This window comes from Crotalus tigris, unplaced genomic scaffold, assembly GCF_016545835.1.
Source record: "Crotalus tigris isolate CLP2741 ecotype Arizona unplaced genomic scaffold, ASM1654583v1 scf7180000024506.7606697, whole genome shotgun sequence".
Lineage (NCBI taxonomy): Eukaryota > Metazoa > Chordata > Lepidosauria > Squamata > Viperidae > Crotalus > Crotalus tigris.
The window spans coordinates 3,954,733-3,977,306 of record NW_024100678.1 but is presented as its reverse complement, the minus strand read 5'-3'; the positions used below and the strand labels follow the sequence as shown (position 1 = coordinate 3,977,306).

At 35.5% G+C, this 22,574-nt stretch overlaps 1 protein-coding gene across 28 annotated transcripts in view; it reads left to right on the top strand.

Annotated features, from left to right (window-relative positions):
• Window positions 1-22,574, top strand: part of DTNA (dystrobrevin alpha) — a 237,063-nt gene that overhangs the window by 36,438 nt on the left and 178,051 nt on the right. For 4 of the 28 annotated variants that reach the window (XM_039333503.1, XM_039333487.1, XM_039333502.1 and 1 more), the window contains exon 1: window positions 3,594-3,837. The exons of 5 other annotated variants lie outside the window; for them this stretch is intronic. In XM_039333503.1, the coding sequence (XP_039189437.1) occupies window positions 3,821-3,837 (17 nt within the window). In that variant the 5' untranslated portion in view covers window positions 3,594-3,820. Of the gene's footprint in view, window positions 1-3,585; window positions 3,838-22,574 lie in introns of those variants that run through there. 19 more of the 28 variants (XM_039333486.1, XM_039333484.1, XM_039333491.1 and 16 more) reach the window with 11 other exon arrangements.

The window sequence follows — 22,574 nt, the reverse complement described above, 5'->3', positions numbered from 1 at the left end:
GACTCCAGATGAATTGTGTCTTGTTGTTGTTAGTAAACCTTCCCTCACATAGTCACTTATGGAGGAGAGCAAGTTTTATACACTCTGTAGAAATGAGAAGTGACATGGAAAGGAGTAAGTTACTAGCTCAGGAAAAAAAATCATTTCCTTCTCTACCAATACTATATATAAAGCTTTAAATTGTTAAAATAATTTTTCCTCAGACTTAATAGGGAAAAAAGAGTTTTTGCTGGAAGAGTTCTGCTTCGCAAATATCATTCTCTGTGAAAAAGTAGAATTAGCAACGGTGGTATTTATTAGTTACTTACCAAGCATAGAGGCCTCTCCATACGAATTGAGCAGCAATATACTGAATATTTTTCTTGTTAGTATTAAGTATTGTGTGTGCATTGGAGAATCTAACATGAAATTAATTAATCCTCTGTCATAAGTTCAACATGTTGAGTTTAGTTCAATTGTAAATATTAATAAAACAGTTTTTAAGTTTAGCAACTAAATTGCAAAAGTTGCAAGGTTTGAACTCAATAAAAATACAATGTGCTGCCAGGTTACTCTTTTATTGAAACTGCTTCAATTATGAATTTATATTTTTCTAGATTTCATCTCCAGGAGCTTAATAATTCATATGATTTACTTTCTGTCTTGATTCTTGTTTCCCAACTTACTGAAAAGTGTTCATTAAGAAAATTCATATTTGAGCATGCATTTGATCTTAATGAATTAAAACTTGATAGATGGATATTTATTACATCAATTAGAGAGTTATATCAGCCTTATAACTATTGTGATTCTAACATTTTCTAGTTCTAATGCAATATATATTTGCAGAGTCATACTTTTTCTAGAGTTACCAATTGACAACAAGCGAGCTGTGACTCTATCAGCTGCCCTAAAAAGACATCAAGTGGGTAGTCTCAAAGATAGCTGAATGAAAAAGATGAAACAGGGATATAAAAATGAAAAATGTTCTTTGAACCCTGTGTAAGTCTCCAGCAATATGAAAAAGAAGAGACAACTACTGTAACCAGGTTAAAATCAAATCACCAGGAATGGATTACATCCCAAGCTTCTGAAGGAACTGGTAGACACGATCTCAAAACTTCTGAACCATATCTTTCAAAATCCTGGAATACCGGGGAAGTATCAGGTGATTGAAAAAGAGTTGATAGGCTGTATTAACAGAGGGATAGAGTCAAAATCATGTGAAGTGTTAGTACCACTTTATAATGCCTTGGTAAGACCACAAATTGCATTCAGTTTTGGTCAGCATGATATAAAAAAAAGATGTTGAGACTAGAAAGAGTGCAGAGAAGAGCAACAAAGATGATTAGAGGACTAGATGAAGAATGATTGCAAGAATTAGAAGGACTGTGTGTGACATGATAGCAGTGTTCCAATATCTTAACGTTGCCATAAAGAAGAGGGGGTCAACCTATTCTCCAAAGCATCTGAAGGCACTACACGAAGCAATGGTTAAAAATTAATCAAGGAGAGAACCAACCTAGAACTAAGGAGAAATTATTGAGTGGAATGACTAGCATCCTGAAGTTGCGGGGTGTTCAACATTGGAAGTTCTTAAGAAAAGTTTGGACAACCTTTTGTCTGAAATGGTATAGGCCAGGGTAGGCAACCTTGGCTCTTTTATGACTCGTGGACTTCAACTCCCAGAATTCCTGAGCCAGCATGGCTGGCTGAGGAATTCTGGGAGTTGAAGTCCACGAGTCATAAAAGAGCCAAGGTTGCCTACCCCTAGTATAGGCTTTCCTGCCTGAGCAGGGGGTTGGACTGGAAGACTTCCAAGTTTCCAACTCTGTTATTCTGTTATTCTGTCCAAAATGGCTTTCCAGTTGCTTAGGAAAAATTAGATCAATGCTGGTAGCTCCTTAGCAAATAGAAAGGATGTTGGAAATTTTAACTCAGCAATATCTGGAAATCCAATGGTCTCCTCTCATGCTTCATAAGCTATTCAGAAACTATCCTTATTGAATTCAGTAGGAATTACTCCTCGGAAAATGTGTGCAGGATTTCAGCCAATCATTGCTTTAATACAAGGCAGGTCAGCAAGGAACTGTTAATAATAGATCTGGCAGGAGTATCACATTTCATCTATCTTTTTCCTGGAATTTAGCTGGCAATTCTTTTCTCGTGTCTCTGTGCCAACAAAATATGTATGTATAAGAGTAAATAACTGTAAAGTTTAAGTTTGTGCAGCTGAGTTAGATACCCAAAGATGAATTATGGTCTTTCATAAATGGCTTAGATGGTTTTTAGAAAAAAACTTAAATATTATAATAAATGGCCAGTTTAAATAGTTTGTAGTTAAGATACTGAATGATAGAAATTCAAGCCCATGTTCATTCTCAAGGCAGGAAGCTCAATAGGTGATTTGGCATAATTCCTTCCATCTTGGTTTTGGGCTACCTCACAGGATTGCTTTTGTAGGAATATACTGAAACATAAAGTGATTTATTTAGGAGATTTTTGTCAATAAAATATTGGATCAATTAACCTAGTATTCTTCTATTTTTAACTAAATAATTATAACAAATGGCAGATGTCATCTTAGGATAGCTATTTTCCTTTCTTTGCACACTCATTCACTCTCACACACTCATACTCACATGGATTGCTTCTTTTGAGGGTTATGTTGTATTGACCTTCCATTATGACATAGCAGAAGACAATTCATTAATTTAATATGAACATACCAAGGCAGCTTTGACCTCAGAAAGCTAAGCTGAGTTGAACTGTTCTAGTGTTAGATGAAAAACTATAGGAAATCCCAGAAAAAATCTCAAAAGAAAACAATGGCAAGCATGTTTCCATACTGCTCTCTGGAAAAGAAGAAACAGTAGAAAAATAAAGGGATTTGTCCACAGAGTCATCAAAAGTTGAGCTTTACATTGGGATGACATAATCAGACAATTTCAACACTAACACCGAATGGAACCACAAAAACAACCCAGCCAAGAACAAAAAAAATGTACTTTATGTCTGCAACTAAAAATTGAGCATAACAACAACCCCACAAAGTTAGATAATCTCAGGTTGCCTTCATCAGGAGCAGCAACATTTTATACTTTATGTCAGCCTGCATTCCTTCCTGCATACCCTTTCTCCAGTGTTACTTTATTCATCTCAGATAGATTTATTTACATATTGACCTTCCTAAGCAGCTGGGCATCCATGTGTAAATATTATTTCAGGGCTTATTAACCCTAAATTCAGTGGATGTTAAACTTTTCATTTGGGGGTTAAGAAGTGATGTACACACTATGATGTAAACCTACAGAATTAGGCACACAGTGAAAGGCAAGATAGTTCCTGTACTCTGTTGCTGCAGGCTCTCAGGAATGTTACTAGCAGAACATGTCTTTCCTGGACAGCCACGTTTGGAAGTTAGTTTACTGTTGACTGCAAAGCCCTGATGATGTCTATTTATGCTTGGATAGCAAAGATTAGTAAACTCTTTCCTTTCATCAGAGATAGGTTAAAGCACAGGGGCAAGGGAGTTTCGTGGGCTTTCCAAAAGTGAGGAATCAGGAGAGTGGTGTAACGGGGTGGGAGAGAGGAGGCGAAAGGGAGTGGATCTGACTGTTTGTGATTGGTAAGCTGTGCAAATGCATTTGCCAGCAGGACTTCAATGGAATGTGAAACCAAATCAGTTACAAGTTAAAGATAGACACACACAGACTACCCAGCATCTTGGGCAGGGATTTAAAATCTCTGGATTTCTGGAACTTTCTGCTTGCTTCCCCAGGATTTAGTTCCCATTTTTTTCAGACAATGCACTGGAATTATTAGGGAGGGTGAGCTGATCATGGTGCAAACAACAGGGTAAGTAGCAAGTGCTTTATTTAAATTTGGTACTTTACCATGCTTGGCTTCCCTTGCTCTAAGCATTTCATAAAGTCATAGTTAGAGATAATGTTTTCATAGTTGCCCTTTATGAGGCTCAAAATGGGTGCTTTGGTAGGCTGACATTATAATAGTACTCTGTTTAAAAATCCCTTTTTCTTCCCTGTTCCGAACATTGTAGTTTAAAAACGGCATTTCATTCCAGCCTCTTTTAATTTTCCTAGAGAAATGCAAGTTCTATTTCACATATTGCATTGAAAAAATCTATTTTTTCCAATTGATTTTACTACCCCTCTCTCTTATTTTTTAAAACATGGCTCAATAGCGGGCCATTGTACATCAGCCTGGTGGTTCTAATTCTGTCTTGGCTCTTTTTCAGTATCACTTGCAAATTGCAATTTGGGAACACAAATATATTTTAGTACTCTGAAAAAACATGTTTTCCCCCTAATTCCCTTACTTGGCATTCTTCATCTTTTGTATCTTTGTATTATGTATTTTATGTGGCATCAAAAATATATATTTGACAAATTAGAATTTGTAAAAACATCAGATAATATACTTAACAATAGAAATTTGTACACAACTATTTGTAAAATGCATTGGCCTTCGGAAGATGAATTTTATGAAAACATTGAATTTAAATTTTAAAATAGAATTTTAAAAAATTCTAACTAGAAAAGGACCTCTGGCATACTTGTTTCTGTGTTCCCCAAATAAGTATATAGTTTATTGTGTATTTCCATATTATAGTTTTTAAATGGTCAGACTTTTATTTAGTTATTGTAATTTATAAAAAATGATACTGTAATATATATATATATATTCTATGCTTCCCACGTTTGAAATTATGTGTAAAAAAGTAAGTAGCTGAAGGAGAATAAAGTTTTTCAGGTTTGCTTTGGTGTGGGTTTTTGATTTTTATAGCCAGTGTGGAATTCCTAATCCTCTAATATTTCAAGAGTTATTTATAGTAATCAGAGAATATTTCTCTAAAATATAAAATGCCATACCTAGCTACAACAGTTCTTATTTGATGGAAAAGTTTATGTATTTGACATTTTGTTCCTTTTGATAGTTGTCTAATTCCAACTTACCATGCTCCGGCAAATTTTGGGAGGAGACCTATAGTGAGAAAGTTAAATGTTTGAAGTTTAGTTATTTTTTTCTTATTTTCAGTTATTATGATTGAGAGGAAATAGAAAAATGTCTAAGAACTAATTAAAATTCAGAGAAAATAAAATGGAGATTATAACTGGTTATAATAGCTGCAATTTGTGATACCATCTATGTTTGGAATAGTAAGAAATGCCCAGAAGGATAATTTTTGCTAGAAACTGGGGATGGGGAGGGAATCCTTCTTTACATGTTTTTTTATATATAAGGAGAGGGATGCTCTGAAGACCCAGTTACTCAAATGCAGTTTGTATGCCTTAGGATATGTTTGGGGGTGTGTGTGTAATTATACCACATCCTAGACTAGACCATGGTATACGACCTGTTACCTACCAGATGTGTCAAACTGTGTTCCAGTGAGATTTGATTCTAAGGCCAAAGAAAAATTCAAAAATATAATCAAACAAGAGCTGTTTCTGGCTACAATAAATCTTGCCTTGAGCAACATCTCAAATGTGACATTTTTGTGTAGCTTTTATGATCTAGAAAATAAATATTCTGCATCATAAGACTACAGTAAATGTTTCCATATTTAACTTTTTAAATGTGTATTTGAGGCAACCTCACAATTTTTCACTAATTCTCATAGTGCTTGTCAACAAAACAAAGTATAAATGAACTATAAATATAAGGTAAATGTTAAATGTAAAATTATAAGTAAACCGTTCAACAGCTAGTTAGTTTGTTCCTAATTCAGCTGAACATTTGATATGAAACATAATATGCTGAAGAATACATTTACAAAATGATGTCACTTTTCCTTTGCTATTAAAACAGGTCAAAAGAGTAAATTACTGTTGTATTCTGAAGAACCCATGAGTTTTGTAATTTATCAAGGATTCCTTCATTTCTATGAAGATAGTTCAGCCACTAGACTGAATTTCTCCTGAGTGGATAATGGAGGCAGCAAGATCCAACCAATCTGATCAACATTTTCTGTACTGAGTGCGAGTAGGTTGGAACACATTGCAATATAGAAGGATCTCTCCTTAGAGAAACTGAAGCATAGTTGTTTGAAAGTGAAAAAGTTTAAAAATCACTAGATTAGATAATCCTTATGCTCAAGGCTGCCCCTGATTACAATTATTATGAATGCAACTTGTGGTGGAAACAAACTTAACTGTTGCTTTTAATATATTAACTGCTTCCTATGATGCTTAGATAGTTAACTTTTTATAGTATGAGGTCAAATGATTTTATTACTTATTGAAATCAGTAATCACTCTTCCACTAAAATAATGTGAAAAAATATTTAGCAGTAATTTCAGGATTTGTTCTTTGGCAAATTGTTTGCATCCATAATCATTTTGTATTAGCTCCAGAAAACATATTCTAAATCCACTTTTGTTCATCATGTTCAAAAGCTGGCCAGGGTTTAAGTGGGTTTGGACTAAGTTAGCAAAGATTAGCCAGTACTCACTGTAGTGTACCTATTTCACAGATCATTAATCCTGTTTCTTTTTCTCTATGGTCTGTTTATAGGTTAATGGGAAACTACATAGCAGCGGGGGAAATTCCCTAGAAAGGAAAAACTGATAAAATTATTTACCAAAGAGGAATGGATAGAAATAAATCAGACAGGCACAGTCCTGTCCCATTTTATCATAGTTTACATTTTCTTTTACTAATGCTGGAAAAGTTATGACATCCAGTATGACTCAGTGTGCAAAAACTTTGTAAATACTGGCTGTAAAATCATATTTGGGTATGTTATGAGTTGTATTCAGAAACTGTCTCTCATTTTAATGATTTAAACTCCAGATCAAAAATTCTGTGTAAGAAAAAACTATTTTGTACGTTCCTGAATATAATAATGTTTTGTGAAAATAGTCCAGTCTTTCAGTCAATTCTTTGACCAATGTAGATGTCCATCATGTATGAAAGAGTAGTATGCTTGTCCATCATGCATGAAAGAGTAGTATTCAGTTTTGATTATAAAAGCTATTACACTAAAAATGCTCTTTTAGAGTAGAGTTGATATTACTGCATACATTGTGCAATTATTAGTTTTATTATTACAACTTCAGTTGTTGTTTTCCATATTTCCAAATTGGTGCTTCTAAAAACTCTCTCTCTCTCTCTCTCTCTCTCTCTCTCTCTCTCTCTCTCTCTCTCTCTCTCTCTCTCTCTTTCTCTCTCTCTCATTTGTTGTTTATCTCTACATCCATTTTTTACCATGAAGATAAAACTACATAAAATCATAAGAAATTTGCAGAAGATTAGAAGATCTAAGTGACTATAGGGATCTCTCTGGAAAAAAAGCTGTAGCTGGAGGCAGAGGCAGAATTAATTATTAGTTAATTTTATGCTGCTCTTCCTTCCAAATAATTTGAATGATTATCTCAAAATTCAGAAATAGGGAGTTGGAGGCTATGTAGCTCCCAGGTAATGTAGAGTTTTAAAGGTATTAGCACCTTGAATTGGGTTTAGAAATGGAACACATATATTTTGTTTGGAGGTACCCTTCATCAGTCTCCTCAAAGAATTATGAAACACATGGAAAATAATATTAAAGGTAAAGGTTTCCCTGTCAGTCATATCAAGGGCATGGTGCTTATCTTGGTTTCTTGGCTGAAGAAGCCAGGATTGTCTGAAGATAATTTCCATGGCTAGCATGGCTATACACCAAAGGCTCATGGAACGTTGTTACCTTCCCACCAAAGTGGTATCTATTAATCTACTTGTATTTGCATGCTTTAGAACTGCTAGGTGGTCAGGAACTGGGGCAAGTAATGGGAGTTCACTCCATTGCACAGAGCTCAGGACTTAAACCTGCACTGTCAGCTCTCCAACTGACAAGCTCAGCATCTTTAACCACTGGGCCATCATGGCCCCTGGAAAGTAATATTAGCCCTATCTAATTAAATTAAAGTAAATTAAAATTACATCTTGTTTCTATTTATGTTCTAGCCATGCTTTCCTTTTGTTGGTAGCCCCTGGTTTGCCATGCAGAGGCCAATTGTTGCCTTAGCCTAAAAAGGTGGGGCATTTTTGTCCTTCAACAGATAAACAGTCAATGGGTAGGGGAAAAATGCAACTATCTCAGTCTTTCATTGCTCTTGGAAAGTAGTGTTTTCTTCAGTCAATTGTATCATTGGAGCATTAGTTACTATCTTCTCTTTGCTTAGCATTCAAGCAAGGGTTAAGTTAGATTATAGGATCCAACTATACTGAATAACAGGTGTGAGTCAGGCTGATACAACATGCAATAGAGGACTTTGGAGCAACTCTCCATACCAGGAAAAAAAAATCTTAGTGAGCTAAAACTAGTTGGTGAGTATTTGCTGAACGTTCTTTTCTTTATGTTCTAGTAATCTTCATCCAAGATGCTCTGTAGATAGGGGAGAATGTTGGCACAATTTAATAATGTTAAGTAGCATGTGCTGCTGGGTCATTTTACAAATAGAAGCAAGTAACTCAAAGGCAGCTGGCACTAAGATGGCAGCAGCAGCATCCTGTAGATTACTGTTCCTGCAAGGCTAAGCTGCAGTGGGGATGGGACAAATTGAAAATATTTTAACAAAAAGAAAAGCTCTGTGTTAATGTACTGGGGGTTCTGCTCTCCTCACAGTCACTGAGAAGCCCTGTGGTACAAAGCAGTTGGTAGGACTTGTCCAGTGCCTCTTTTAATCTATAAAATATCCAGATGGAGTGATATTAATTAATCTTTTTACAAACTGGATCTCTGCAGTTGCCATTTTGAACTTCCTATGATGCTTATCACACAGCAACTAACTCAGATTGGCAGAGCTGTTAAATACTCACAGATCAGAGAAACAACACTTGTAGGTATTGCAAAAGCTTTGAGTGGGAGAAAGAAGAAGCTTGGCATAGGCTGATTCAGCAACTGTACAGTACTAATTAATATTTGGGATTCTGAAACATAAATCAGACATGCTTTGATGCATAAGACAGTCATTTAATAGAAATTGCCACAGGCATTGTTTGGCTGTTGTACAGCTCCTGTGCCTGCAGCTGCATTCAGGAGAACTGAAGGGCATTGTTACCTTCCTGGAAGGATTTTCTTTTCATTTTATTACATTTTATCACATTTAGAAAAAAATATATCACAGTAGCTTTGTTACTTAAAACTTTAGTTGATTTTTTATTAAAATTGAATTCAGCATCACAAAGTCTGATTTTATCAAGGGCTTTGTGCTGTAGAATTTTTCTTCCTTTGTTTCTCTCTTTGCTCCCCACGTTCTGTTGTTTTTGTACTGTTTCCTCACTAGGATAAACATTCAGTTATAAATTTATTAACATACCTTCTTTCTGTATGACCAGAATCAGCAATTACCAGATTCCGCTGAAACCTCTAAGTATAAACAAATGAACACACAAGATACAATAAGTAGATAGGAATATGGTGTCATAAGAAATAATAAAACATAGCTGCTGTGGCCTAGGATGATCACCTAAAAGTCCTTTCTTGGTAAATTTATTTATTTATTTATTTATTTATTTATTAATAAAATTTATATGCCGCCCAATCCCTAGGGACTCATAGTCATTCAATACAGACCAACATTGGGCTGCATGGACTTTTGAAGTTGATACGATTTTTCAGATTTATAAATATAGTGGAAGTAGATCCTGTCTATCTAGGCACCCTTCATATCTACAGCCATTTAAGGAACTGGTTGAAGAGCATTAAATGTGCTATGTTTTATTCTATGTTAGATACTTTCCATGGAATATTTCCCATGTGATACAATCAATATAGACACTAGGATTAAACTATATGTTACACTTATTTATATTGTGATTTGTTTGGTTTTGACTTAGTTGCCAGGCATGCTCAGCCACTGTAATTTTTATATATTACTAAAATTTATGGCTTAGTAGAAAGTGTAATCAGGAATTTTATTCTACGAAGTGTGGTTTACAGTACAAATTAGGCTGAGGTTTTTTTTCCCTGCATCATGTAACTTCCAGAATAGATTGTGATAATGCTATGAACATAAGGCATCTTTCTTCTTCTTCTTCTTGTGCCATGTCCATTATTGGACGTTGGCAATCATATTGGTGATCCTATTTTTATCAGCAGCCGCACGAAAAAGTGCTGCTGAGTTTTGTCCAAACCAGTCACTTAGATTTTGAAGCCAAGATGTTCTTCTTCTGCCTGGACCTCGTTTGCCTTTAATCTTTCCCTGGAGGATTAAATGGAATATGCCGTATTTTTCTGGGTGTCGCATCACATGTCCAAAATATTCTAATTTTCATTTTAGGCGGCTTATCACCTAATTTCTGATCTTATCAACCCAGCTTATATGTAACAGCCGCCTGTAAATCCACATTTCAAATGCTTCTAGTAAGGCATCTTACTTAGAAAAAAGAATTCAAATAAACACCTATGGAATGAGGAATTACTGGCGTTATTTATATTTATGAAATTGATTTGGGAAGTAGTAATTGATGACATACTATAATTGAGCTATCTTCTATCTGTCTAGTTCACACCACCATATATCAATAGATATTAAACAAAAAGACCTAAGGCAAGTCTTTTCTGGTGTACAAAGTGTTTTAATAAGCAATGAAAGCTCCTGTGTATATTTATTCATGAGTTTATGGTTGCTATTATATACATAACAGAATAACAAAGTTGGAAGGGAACTTAGAGGTCTTCTAGTCCAATCCTCTGCTTAAGCAGATAAATGGTTGTCCAATCTCTTCTTAAAAACCTCCAGTGATGGAGCATCCACAATTTCTGGAGGTAGGTTGTTCTTCTGATTAATTGTTCCATCAGAAAATTTCTCTTTAGTTCTTTGTTGGTTCTCTCCTTGATTAGTTTCCATTTTACTTGATATTCTTAATTTAACTCTTTCATCACTGTCCTTTCCCAGCAGAAAGCATTCTTGTAATCCTTTCCTTTATTTGGACCCTAGGGATTTAAAAAAAAAAACCTCTTCACCAGAGCTGAAACCAGTGAATGCACCTTTATCTTTGTTCACACCTCTTACCAAAACAATCCTTAGAGCTACTTATATCTTTTAATCAATACTCAACATCCTCTAAACTTTCCCTCTCCAAGCAAAGAAAGTCATGTCATGTTTTATGACTGTCACAGCCTATTTTACATTTCAGCATGGAGGAAATGTACAGTATATAATGCTATTATCTAAATGTTCTACTGGTAAGGAACTGTGATTTGAATATAAATAAACTGGCAAATCTCTTTGAGATATGTGAAATAACATGAAATATGAGTGTCTAACCACAAAAGGTAGCAGTCTACTCAGGTCTTTAAATGCATGTTCTCTCTCCAGATTGACAAGCATTGCTTTCTCCTGCTCCAAGTGTTGATGTTTATTGATAAGTAATCCTGCTCAAAAATAAAGGCATATATGATTATTTATCTTCTTTCATGAGCTTAATATAACCCTCACTTTCAGGCTGCCTCTCCCCCACTGTTCCTGTGTTGTCCCACTAAAATTACCTTCTTAGTAGTGCCAAAGAATTAAATTGAAAAGCTTTCCTGTTGACAGAAGAGATTATGGCTTGGGGGGGGGGGTGCCTTTGAGTCAGTGTTGACTCCTGACAACTACCTAGACAAGTCCTTGCAGTTTTCTTGGCAAGGAAGTGGTCTGACATTGCCTACTTCTTAGGGCTGAAAGAGAATGACTGGCCTAAGATCACCCAATTGGCTTTGTGCCTAAGGCAGAGCTAGAATCCACAGATTCCCAGTGTCTAGCTTGATACCTCATCCACTATACTTACCTGATTCTTATGTCATTACTATTCTATGCTTATTTAACAAACCTGAATATTTTATATTGTAGTAAACTGAGGCACACCAGGGTACTTGTTGTATTTTTCCTTAATATTCTGTCTATCCAAAATCATGCCTCTGGTTTTGCTCAGATTCAACTGATAGCCTATCATCCTTGGATACCATCAGCTTTAGAGATCAGAGAAAGATAGCAACACGCTTAATTTAGAACAGAACATTGATACGTGAATGTCTACATCTGTCATTCTTCACATTCTCTCATACCAGAAAGACAGATGATTTAATGCAGCAATGATGCCTTTCATCCAAAGCAGAGTTCATCTAAGGATTTCAAAGTGCTTTATTGACTACTCAGACTGGTAGTTGGGGATATGTAGCTACTTACAGATTCTCATTTGTAGTGCACCTTGTATGCAAACATTTCCAGATTTCCCAAAAAAGTCAAGATATTATTGTTGCTTTTCCTATGGAAGTGAATGATAGGTTTTGCAAAATGTGTATATATTTCTGGAATGGAAGAAATATGCAATAGAAAATGATCTTTACCCTGGTTCTCAAGCCAGTAGACATATGCTCTTGGCATTGTCTATATATATCCCTTATTTAATTATTTAGTTTTGCATTTTCTGCCCTGAAAAACATCCTGCAGTTAACAAACCATTTTGCTTTGCCTCTGAAAAGTATATTTGTAAGTATATGTGAATATGTGTAATGGGGATGGTCAATTATGGAATTCAAGTTATTTTGTAGACACTGAGTAATCATCAATATATAAGGATAATTAAAGAAATTATATTATTTTATAATATAATATAAATGAAGGTTATGCAACATTTTCCCCAATGGAAGTGCTTTTAAAAAATTATTGTGATTTATGTATGCATATATGAACCTCAAAAGTTTATACATTTTGGCTGGCTTTGATGACAGTTTAATATTACAATTTTCCAGGATTATGTCTAACATTGTACCATTTAAGCATTAAATCAGGGGCAATTCCTTGTTCCTTTCTTCACCTCCAAGCTTGGATATTAGAACTGAGTTGTGAGAATTGTGACTTTGGCAGAGATGAAAACCAGGAATCATAGCAAAAGCCTGCAATCAGGATCAAAGCTTCAGAAAGTTATGCTACAGAATGATAGAGACATGGATCAATTCTCAGAAAGACTAAGTTGCTTGAAGAGACTTAACTACAGCATGAAAATTCTTCCTTTCTTCTTGTCTAGCAGAATCCAGAATTCTTGGTGAAATAGGTGTAGCCAAAGTTAGTAAAAGAATCACTATGATTAGACTCTGCTGTAGTAAATCAGAAATTACTTGTTCCAGCCCCCAGTAATGCAATTGCACATAATCTCCAAATCCCACACAATCAGCACTTAAAGTTTTTTTTGGGGGGGGGGGAGTGGGAAATAATATGAGAACAACATTCCATTTTTCTTGAGTTCAAAGCTGCAAGTGAACAAAATGGATTGCTTTGTCTTTGTCCTTACTATGAATGTTAAACAGCGGAGCAAAAACTATCCTTCAGCTTAGAGACCTAAAAGAAACAAACCATAACCAAGCTGTACGTTTTTAGTTTTAACTCCCTTTATATAATGCATTTCTCTTTTATGAGAATAACATTTAGCCATGTACATTTATTCCAGTGAGAACGTAGGGATTAGTTTTTTGTATATTTCTCCTACTTTATTTTTCAAGATGAGCTTGCAATTTTTGGGGAGCATACTTGGGAATATGTTCCACTGCATACATATAACTAGGATGTCACTATTAGGATGTAAATTGTTGATAGTCTTCAGAAAAGTGTTTGACCACAATAGGTCTTTCGTGAATAGAATTTCTCCGTTAAAAAAAAAATTCTAATTCAGGATTATGTTTCTTTACTAAAGGCAGTGTTTATATAAATCAGTCCTAGCTTTTATCATTATCAACAATCTACAAAGAAAAACTTCTAATTGAGTTAATAATGAAACTGATCAACCTCTCTGGTCTGTGTGTGCTTGATTTAAATAGTATAGAACTTTTTAAATTTCATAGTATAAGGGATGGAAACAACTTAAATTTTATAGAATCTTCTAGAGATTTATTTTTTAAAAAAATGGTTTAGTAGCCATTCCAGGAAATAATTGAACTAGTTTATCTATTCTGTTGCTCCTTTTTTGGTGATGTTGCCCTATCAGGTGTCATCTACTTGAACTTCTTTACAGTCATTCCATTTTTCTTTAGAGCAGGGGTCTTCAAACTTGGCCCTTTTATGACTTGTGAACTTCAACTCCCAGAATTCCTCAACCAGCGTGCCTGGCTGAGGATTTCTGGGAGTTGAAGTCCACAAGTCATAAAAGCGCCAAGTTTGAAGACCCCTGCTTTAGAGTAAAAGAATCAGTGCCAACAAAAGTGAAGTTCAACCAGCATCAACCAATATTTAACTAACTTGCAAAACATTAGCCAGAGTGTTGACAATATTACTTCCAGAATCTATGAATCTACTGAAATCCATGTCGGAAGCAACTTTAAGCAGAAAATTAGATAGTTACAGAGCAAATTATTCTACAGTTCTGTATAATGAAGGTAGAAAACATTTAAATTTATGCTATTCTTATTCTATGTAGCCCATTCTATTTGGTAGATGAAAAAAAACAAGCAAATAAACTCAAATTGGTTAATCACAAGAAGAGATCACTATATCTTTATATTTGTATTGTTATTTATATTATTCTGGCCTTTTCAGAGAAGGCTACAGATTCTTCAATTTCTGTTCCTCAAGTAAATTAAAGTTACTCTTTCTAGTGTTTACAGATAGTCCTCAACTTGGGACCACATCTGAGCCCAGAATTTCTGTTGCCAAGCAAGGCAGCTGTTAAGTGAGTTTTGCCCCATTTTACAACCTTTTTGTCACATTTGTTAAACAAATCACTGCAGTTGTTAAGTGAATCATGCCATCATTGAGTGAATCTGGCTTTCTCCATTGACTTTGCATGTCAAAAGCCAGCTGGGAAGGTTGCAAATTGTGATCACAGGACCTGTCTAATGCATATTTTTGTCATAAACATGCTTAATCAGGCTTTGGTTGGGTCTTTTTATAGAATGAGTAATTACAAACGTCCTGACTTAGTGTTAATATTCTGACAGTCCTTCATTCTTGATTCTTATATTAAAAGGTCTTGAAGCTTATTCTCTTCTTTCAAACACTGAGTTGTTTAACCAATTAGTAAGTCCTTCAAGCTTTTAGGAACAGTTGATGCTTAAAGCAAAACTGGACTGAAATGACTGAGCCTTCAAGCTATATATTTAGTGCCTGGGGGATGATGGAGTTTTACAGACCATTTTCAGATATGTTTAGCTGTTTTTTCCAGATCAACCTGATCTGAAAGTGTTATTGGTAGGCTGAAATGCAGCTTAGTTAGCTAGTGCTGCATTTTGATCAGCTCCTCCACAGTGACATCATAAACATGCCTCTATTTCTTTTACCCTACTGTTAAATGAATAGTCATAATGCTATACATAGGGCAGATTTTTTTGCTTGGCCAGTTGTTGACCAAGTGGTTACTTACCATTTCTTGAGTTCAGGAATGGATTTGATAATGTACATCTGTAAATCTACTTTCTTTAAAGTAGAATTAATTCATCTAGATGTGCTCCCTATCTGGACTACTTCATAAGGTTGACATAAATCTTGCAAGTCTAGAAGTCATTTCTCCCCTGTTGCCTTCACAGCCCAAGAAACCAGGAAGGATCCCTTCTGAGATGTTTGCCACGCTCATATTCCTGCTATGGGTTAAGGTGCCTCTTATCTGACCAATCCCCTGGCTACAGTTCTTCCTCCTGTCTCCCAAAGTCATTCCCTCATACCACTACATCTAGTCAACTTCATGGTTCAAAATAAACTGAAAACTGGATTTTCCTGGGACTAGTCTAACTGGGGTGTGAATAATGATAGTTTTCAGGCTTTAGATCAGAGCTTGTTAATAAATATTGTTTCTCCTAATACTGAAATCTTTACTCAAAGTTAGGCATGTTTGGTAGAAGGCTATCAGGCATAACATGGCCAAGTTAGATGATTTATTGTAGGCAAGAATGAAGCCATATACACAGAGATGATTTGCCCTCTGCAGCACATAGAAGTCAAAATCTTTGTATTTTCAGGGTTTTCCTCCCACTTTTTCATGTTAATAAATATTTGGCTGTTCACCTGGAAGCTTTGGACATCTCAGATATATTATTTCACTAAATGCATCCTTTGTACAGGTAGAATCCCCCCTTTTTTCATCCAAATAAAAGAAATTAGTATTAACTTTTCTTTTGAATTCCTGTGGCTGCTTGTCCTCATGCTGCCAATTACAAACCTACTCACTTATTTGAAGAAAATCAAATGGATGAGTAAATTCCTAAGGCTGCTGAAAGCAGCTGCCACTAAGACAGATTGATTTCCAGCAGTGTTTGGTACTCTTTATCATTTGTTTTTTTAGGTTATTTGCATAGCCTTCCCAAGCAGATGTCTAAGCCATAGTGATACTGGTAACCAACACCAAAGAAGTAGCTATTCACTCACATATATTTGCACTCTTTCCACATATGTAGTGCACCAAGCAAAGCAGAGGGAAGGAAGGAGAAAAGTTAACTATTGCAATGTATAGTATTGCATGTGGAAGTAGTTTTGAAAACATATCAAAGTTTTTTAATTAGAATGAAATGAAACTCAGTTATTATTTTTGGGAACTAACTTTGGGAATATGTTTCCTCAGAACATGTGATAATTTATATCAGAACATTTACAGGTATAATTTAATCAGTCTTTGATAGGTTGGGTAGCTGTGGTCATTGTCTGTGCCTGTTATAGGAATAATCTGCCTAAACTTCACAATAATCAAGTTTTTCTCCCAAATATAGTTTTTTGTCAGTTGCTTAATAGGTGGTGAGAAGAGATGCAGCTTTCTCAGAATTAGGTATTCAATATATTGGCTAGCTAGTTTTCATGAAGTTTTTAACCTTTCTGTTCTTTAATGTTCTAATATGGTTGGTGCTTCTGTGGCTTTTTGTTTCAATTCCAGTCCTTGACTTCAGATATTTCATACATGGATAATTGTGTACAGGTAGTCCTCAACTTATTACTATTTATTTAACAGTGGTTCAAAGTTATGATGACTTTGGAAAAAAGTGACTTACAACCCATAACTGCACTTAGAAACATTGTACCATCCCCGTAGTCACATGATCCCAGTTCAGATGCTTGACAACCTGTTCACGCTTACATCTGGTTGCAGCATCCTCCAGTCACATGATTGTGATTTATCTCTTTTTTTTTTGCCAACTTAGATGAAGCTGGATTTACCTAACAAATGTGTGATTTGCTGTAAAAAGTGTCATAAAATCAAGTCTAATGTGACTTTCAACCACAGCAGTTTAAAATGGAATACCCAGTCCCAATTGTGGTCATAAGTCAAAGACTAATTCATATATATTTATATATTGCATTTATATAGCAAATTAAATGCTGTATAATATATTGATAAATGCTCCTGAGAAAATTGGAAAATTATTTTTACTACGACAGTAGCTGGTACTAATAAACCATCTCTTGTGTTTCATAGACATTTTCCCAGTTCAGAAGCTATCATTTGTATTTGTTCATTTAGTTGTTCTTTACTTAATGATATTTAATTTAAAACATTAAATAAAATATTACAGCAACCAATATTTCCCGAATGAGGCATAATGTACTTGTATATGGTTATGTAAAATAATCTGTAGCTTCAATAATAAATATTTTGCTGAAATAATAACTTAGTATGAAATTCAGTTTACAATAATGCAATGCATGTTAAAATGTGGCATATTATTTCTGAAACAATGTAACCAAAACCATGAACATGAGAATGGCAAATAGCTTACTAGGACAGTGCAAGAAGAATTCTCATTCTGATAGGACCTCGGCATATATGGCAATCAGTGAAAGTATGGATTAAAATAAAATATAATCTGTGGTCCTTTCCTGAGTCAGCATCCCATTTATTCATGGTATGCTTTGATCTGAGAATTTGCTGACTTGCTGCTACATAAATAGGACATCCCAGGCTTTGGAATAATGAAAGCACACTTGAATTTTGCAATGGCAAGGACTGTGTAAATAAATAGCTACAGAACAGCAATTCTGAAAGAATACTTCTTGTCCATTCTCATGTAGTCATAAAATATAGAGTCCGGTACAGTATATACAAACTGTTCCTGCTTGTTAGTCCTTTAAGAAATAAATGTATAAATTGCTTCACAATCCAATTAAGATATTTTAGATATTTATAAATACATAAAACTTTAAAGATTTAGCTGATATTGGTTGTAGATTTTAAATACTTTCATGTTTTCAAACATGGGTTCCTGACTTGGATTGCAAATTTCCTATATATTTATCCTTTTGGAAATAATTGGACAGAAGTTATTTTGAATATTAGTGTTCTTGAAGACTAGTTGCTTTTGATACTTCTGAATTAAAAGAAAAATAAAAGGAGGATAGTAGAAATGGATGTTGGATGCTTTTATAATCATCCCCCTCCAAATTATAGCACAAGTTTGAGAAGTTACCTGTTACCTCTGCAATAATATGAAAAATGATTTGAAATTGGGAGACTAGGGAGAAATTAGATTGCATGCACCAGAACTAATCTTTATGTTTATTTTTCATGTTTCCAAAACTGATTTAAATGTCAACAATTCTCTTATATAAATATGCTTTGAATATATGTAAAACTAATTATAATTTCCTGTTTGAAAGTTGTATTTGTATGTTTCCCCTCTCCTCTTTTTAAAATTTTGCATAGGTGAATCTTCTATGTAGGTGCGGCTTTCCCCAATGATGGTGGGGTCTCTCCACTATATTGTAACCCTTTAGAAGGTTTTCTGAGTGAAGTAGCTCTATTTGAGCCATTCAGATACTTTAATATCAGATTAATATGGGCTAGCATTCTTTTTTTAGCGTCCTTACTATAGCATACAATTCATATTTTTGTATGTAATAGAATGTTGTGTGCTATGCTTACTTCTATGATTTCTTGGTTTTCATTCCAAATTCAGTCTAGATATACTGTATTGCTTATTTATTAAGTTAGTGGGCATTGCTACTGAGCATAAAGACTTTTCAGAGACATAGGCTTTTGCATGTACTGGTAAGATACATAACTTCTTCAAAGTTATAAAGAGAATTGTTGCTAAAACTATTTCTAAACTTGTTCCATAACCTAATATGGATATGAAATGTATTTGGCTTCAGCCCTTCATGGTACTTGTCTGCCAAATTTTTACAGCGGTCTGTTCCATGATGAATTCACTCTAAGCAGTAAATAAAAAAGTATATCATGGAATAGTCTGTCATATTCCCTGACTTTGTCATAGCTCAACATTATTGAAATATGGGTTGCATCTGTTATACTGGAAAAAAAATATTATAAAATGGGGACAGGTTTTCCTCCTATTTTTACATATTTCAAAGGCTACTTCCATGTTGTCTTCAAATTAGGCATGTACTTAGGGAAGTAAAGTATCTGTGGTAGTCTATGCCATCTTTGCATCTATGTACTATGACAGTGGTGGCAAACCTATGGCACTGGTGCCAGAGGCAGCACTCAGAGCCCTCTCTATGGGCACACGTGCCATTGCCCCAGCCTTGCCTCCCCCCATGACCCCCTCACCAGTAGCCCGCCTGGAGAAGAGTCACCCCCAAGCCCACACGGAAAAGAGTCACCCCCAAGCCCCCAAGCCCACACGGAGCAGTACAGCCAAGGACATGGCAGCCAGGCAGCGTAGACAAGACTCTGCCCTCACGCCCCATTGTGCACAGTTGATGCTGCAGGGCGCGGGGAGAGGGTGTGGCCGCCATGGCACTGCTGGGCTGCCTGGGCAATCTGCAACGGGCCCTGGAGGCAGTAAGTGGCCCTGCAGGCGGGCGGGGTGGGGGCAGGGCCAGTTTTTAGACAGTCTCTAAAAAGTTTGCCATCACTGTACTATTGCGTTTTATTTTAATATAAATTCCTCTATGCAGGAGTTGATAATTGGAGCAAGAAGAAAGAAAATCATTCTTTCTTCCCCAGTTGACACTTCACTGCACTGATAGTGGAAGGGGATTCTTTCAAATAATCTAGGTTAGGCGAGGCTAGTCCCCCTTAGCCTGTAAAGCTCTTTGATATTTCTGCAGATTATAGCATTCCCTTTGAGTTTGCAGGTATATCATTCCTAAGTACATATGCTGTCAGTTTAACTAGAGATTGCATGAAAACATAGTGTGGTTTATTTGGTTTCAGCTTAGTATAATTCTCATTAATAGCTAAGCATGATGTGTGAACTTGTGGTTTATCCAATAAAAATTGCTAAGCATATCATGATACAGTTCTGTCAAAAAACCTTCCCTTTTTATGACCCTCTTATCCCTTAATTTGGGAGGAGTCAGGGTGACTGGATAGAGCTGAATGTTTACTGGCCGGATACTCTTCCTGGTGCCATACAGTCAGAAAGAAGGTTAATATTATATGTGGCTCTGCCTATTTGCCTGTAAAATTCTCAGTTTTAACTTGGACTATAAGATAGCACATAACTACTGGAACTGAGACAGTAATTCCTTCTGTAGGCATTGCTGGAAACTTGGCCTTCAAGGCAGCTAAACAACCACTTATAAGCAACCACATTTGCTTTGGGGATTGTGGGCAAAATATCAGTGAATGCTTCCCAAGCTCTGGAAAACTGACTTGATAACACTATCCGGTCCTTGGCATTAATATTCTTTCTCCTCTGCATTTGCTGATACACCGTTGAAACTCTGTAAAGCAACATATATTATAAAGCATTGCAATTATGAGAGCAACTATATTTCAGTTTGCCATATTCCTTTACAGTGTGATGTTTCAGAAAGGGCAAAGCAGAGAAGTCAATCTGGAGGACAGTCCCTTTTTGCGAAATCTCCCTAAGCTTTTTCTTTGCACAGGCCGTAACAAAAAAAAAAAAAAAAGCCAGTGAGATCAGCACTGGATAACAAGATGTCTATTCTCAGTTCAACTTTTGTAGTTGTTAAACATGTTGAATCAGAGTATTGTATATAAAAGGTCATGTCCAATGAAGTGTTGGTGCACATTGCTATGTAAACAGTATAAAAAGGAGGCAAGGCCGAGGAGCAACAAAACATCTCCTTTATCATTTAAAAAAATCAACACTTCTGACTCTTTGATTTAATTGGATACAATGAGCAAGAGAAATAACATAGAATGACAGATATTTTTCTGAAATAAAACTCCCTTCCCCCCCCCCCCGTAATCCCTTAATTTGGAGTAGAGTTGGTGCAACTGGATGGAGCTGAGCGTTTACTGGCTGGGATACACTTCCGGACATCATGCCTTCCTGATGCCTTTGTTTTTTTAAAAACAAAGCCATTGTAAAAAAAAATAATTTCTTTCAAGCTTTCCAGATGCTGTCATAAAGAAATCATTTGTTCAAAACTGCTACAATTATTAACTTTGACTTTTGTGTAAGATTGCTACATGCCCTTTAAAGGTGAAAGACTTCTTCCTTATTTCAGAACATTAGAGTCTCACCATAGATATGTTTCTCCCCTTGTTCAGATTGTTAGAAGTTTATAAAGACAACTAGAAGTCATGAGTAAAGTTAATTTGTCTGAATAAATGTATGCAGCAATTTAATATGAACTGCTTTATAATCTTTCTCCAGTTAAATGTCTGCTGACTTTTGAAAAGACACAGCATGCTAATAATTAGATGAAAATATAGTATGTTAGACTGCAAAACCTGTACCTGCTGTGTATAGAAAGTAAATACTCTCTCACTTCCCAATCTGACCTTACCTTGCTTAGTTTTTGTATGATGTCGTTGCTTGTTTCCATTTTAAATAGAAGGGACTGAGGAAAAAAGATAGCACATACCTTTCCCAACACACATGGAATGCATACTCAAGTACCATTCCTGTCCCACATGCCTGTGCACCCCTTACTCCCTCCCCCCTCTTGCCAGCATCCCTTTTCCTATCTGCTGGCCTTGGACTTGTAACTTCCTACTGGCTTTCCCACTGAAAGTTCCCCCTACAACCTTTCCACAAGCAAAATAAATAGGGAAGCCAGCCAGCAGGAATGGGAAGGAAGGGAGGGAGGGGGGGAGGGAGGGAGGTCTTTCTTTTTTTATAAGAAATAATTTAACAGTATAAAAGTCTTTACCTTCATATCTTAACCAAGATCAAGAAACTATGTTTTGCTCCTATGGGAATCGACATTGCAGAATTTCTTTACTTCCTTAACGTCTAAAATCAAATCCAAAAAGTCCTCCTGGACTGCTTCAGTTTCTGTCTATAAATTTCACCTATGGTCTTTTGACTTTTCTGGCTTTATGAGGGGAAAAATATCAATATTATAAAAAATTAATTGCCAATAGATCTAAGGTAAGCTATTGAAAAATAATCAACATCTACTTTTAACACTGTGTTAAAAACTGAAAAATTATCTAGTGATTAACTATGGAAATAAGATTTACTTTACTGTTTACTAATCTCTTACTCTATTTTTGTTCTTCATGCATTATTCTACTCTAAATTCATACTCTAAATTCTACTCTAAATTGTATCATGCATCATTGTTTCATTCACTGAATCTTGCTTTGTAAAAATGTGATCCTAAATAGCAGCTAAGTATTGGGATCAAATGAAGATACTCTTGCCCATTTGCTATAATTGTACAGGTGGTCCTCAGGTTACAACATTCATTCAGTGACCATTCAAAGTGATAACAGAGCTGAACAAAGGGAACTTTCAACCTGTCCTCAGACTT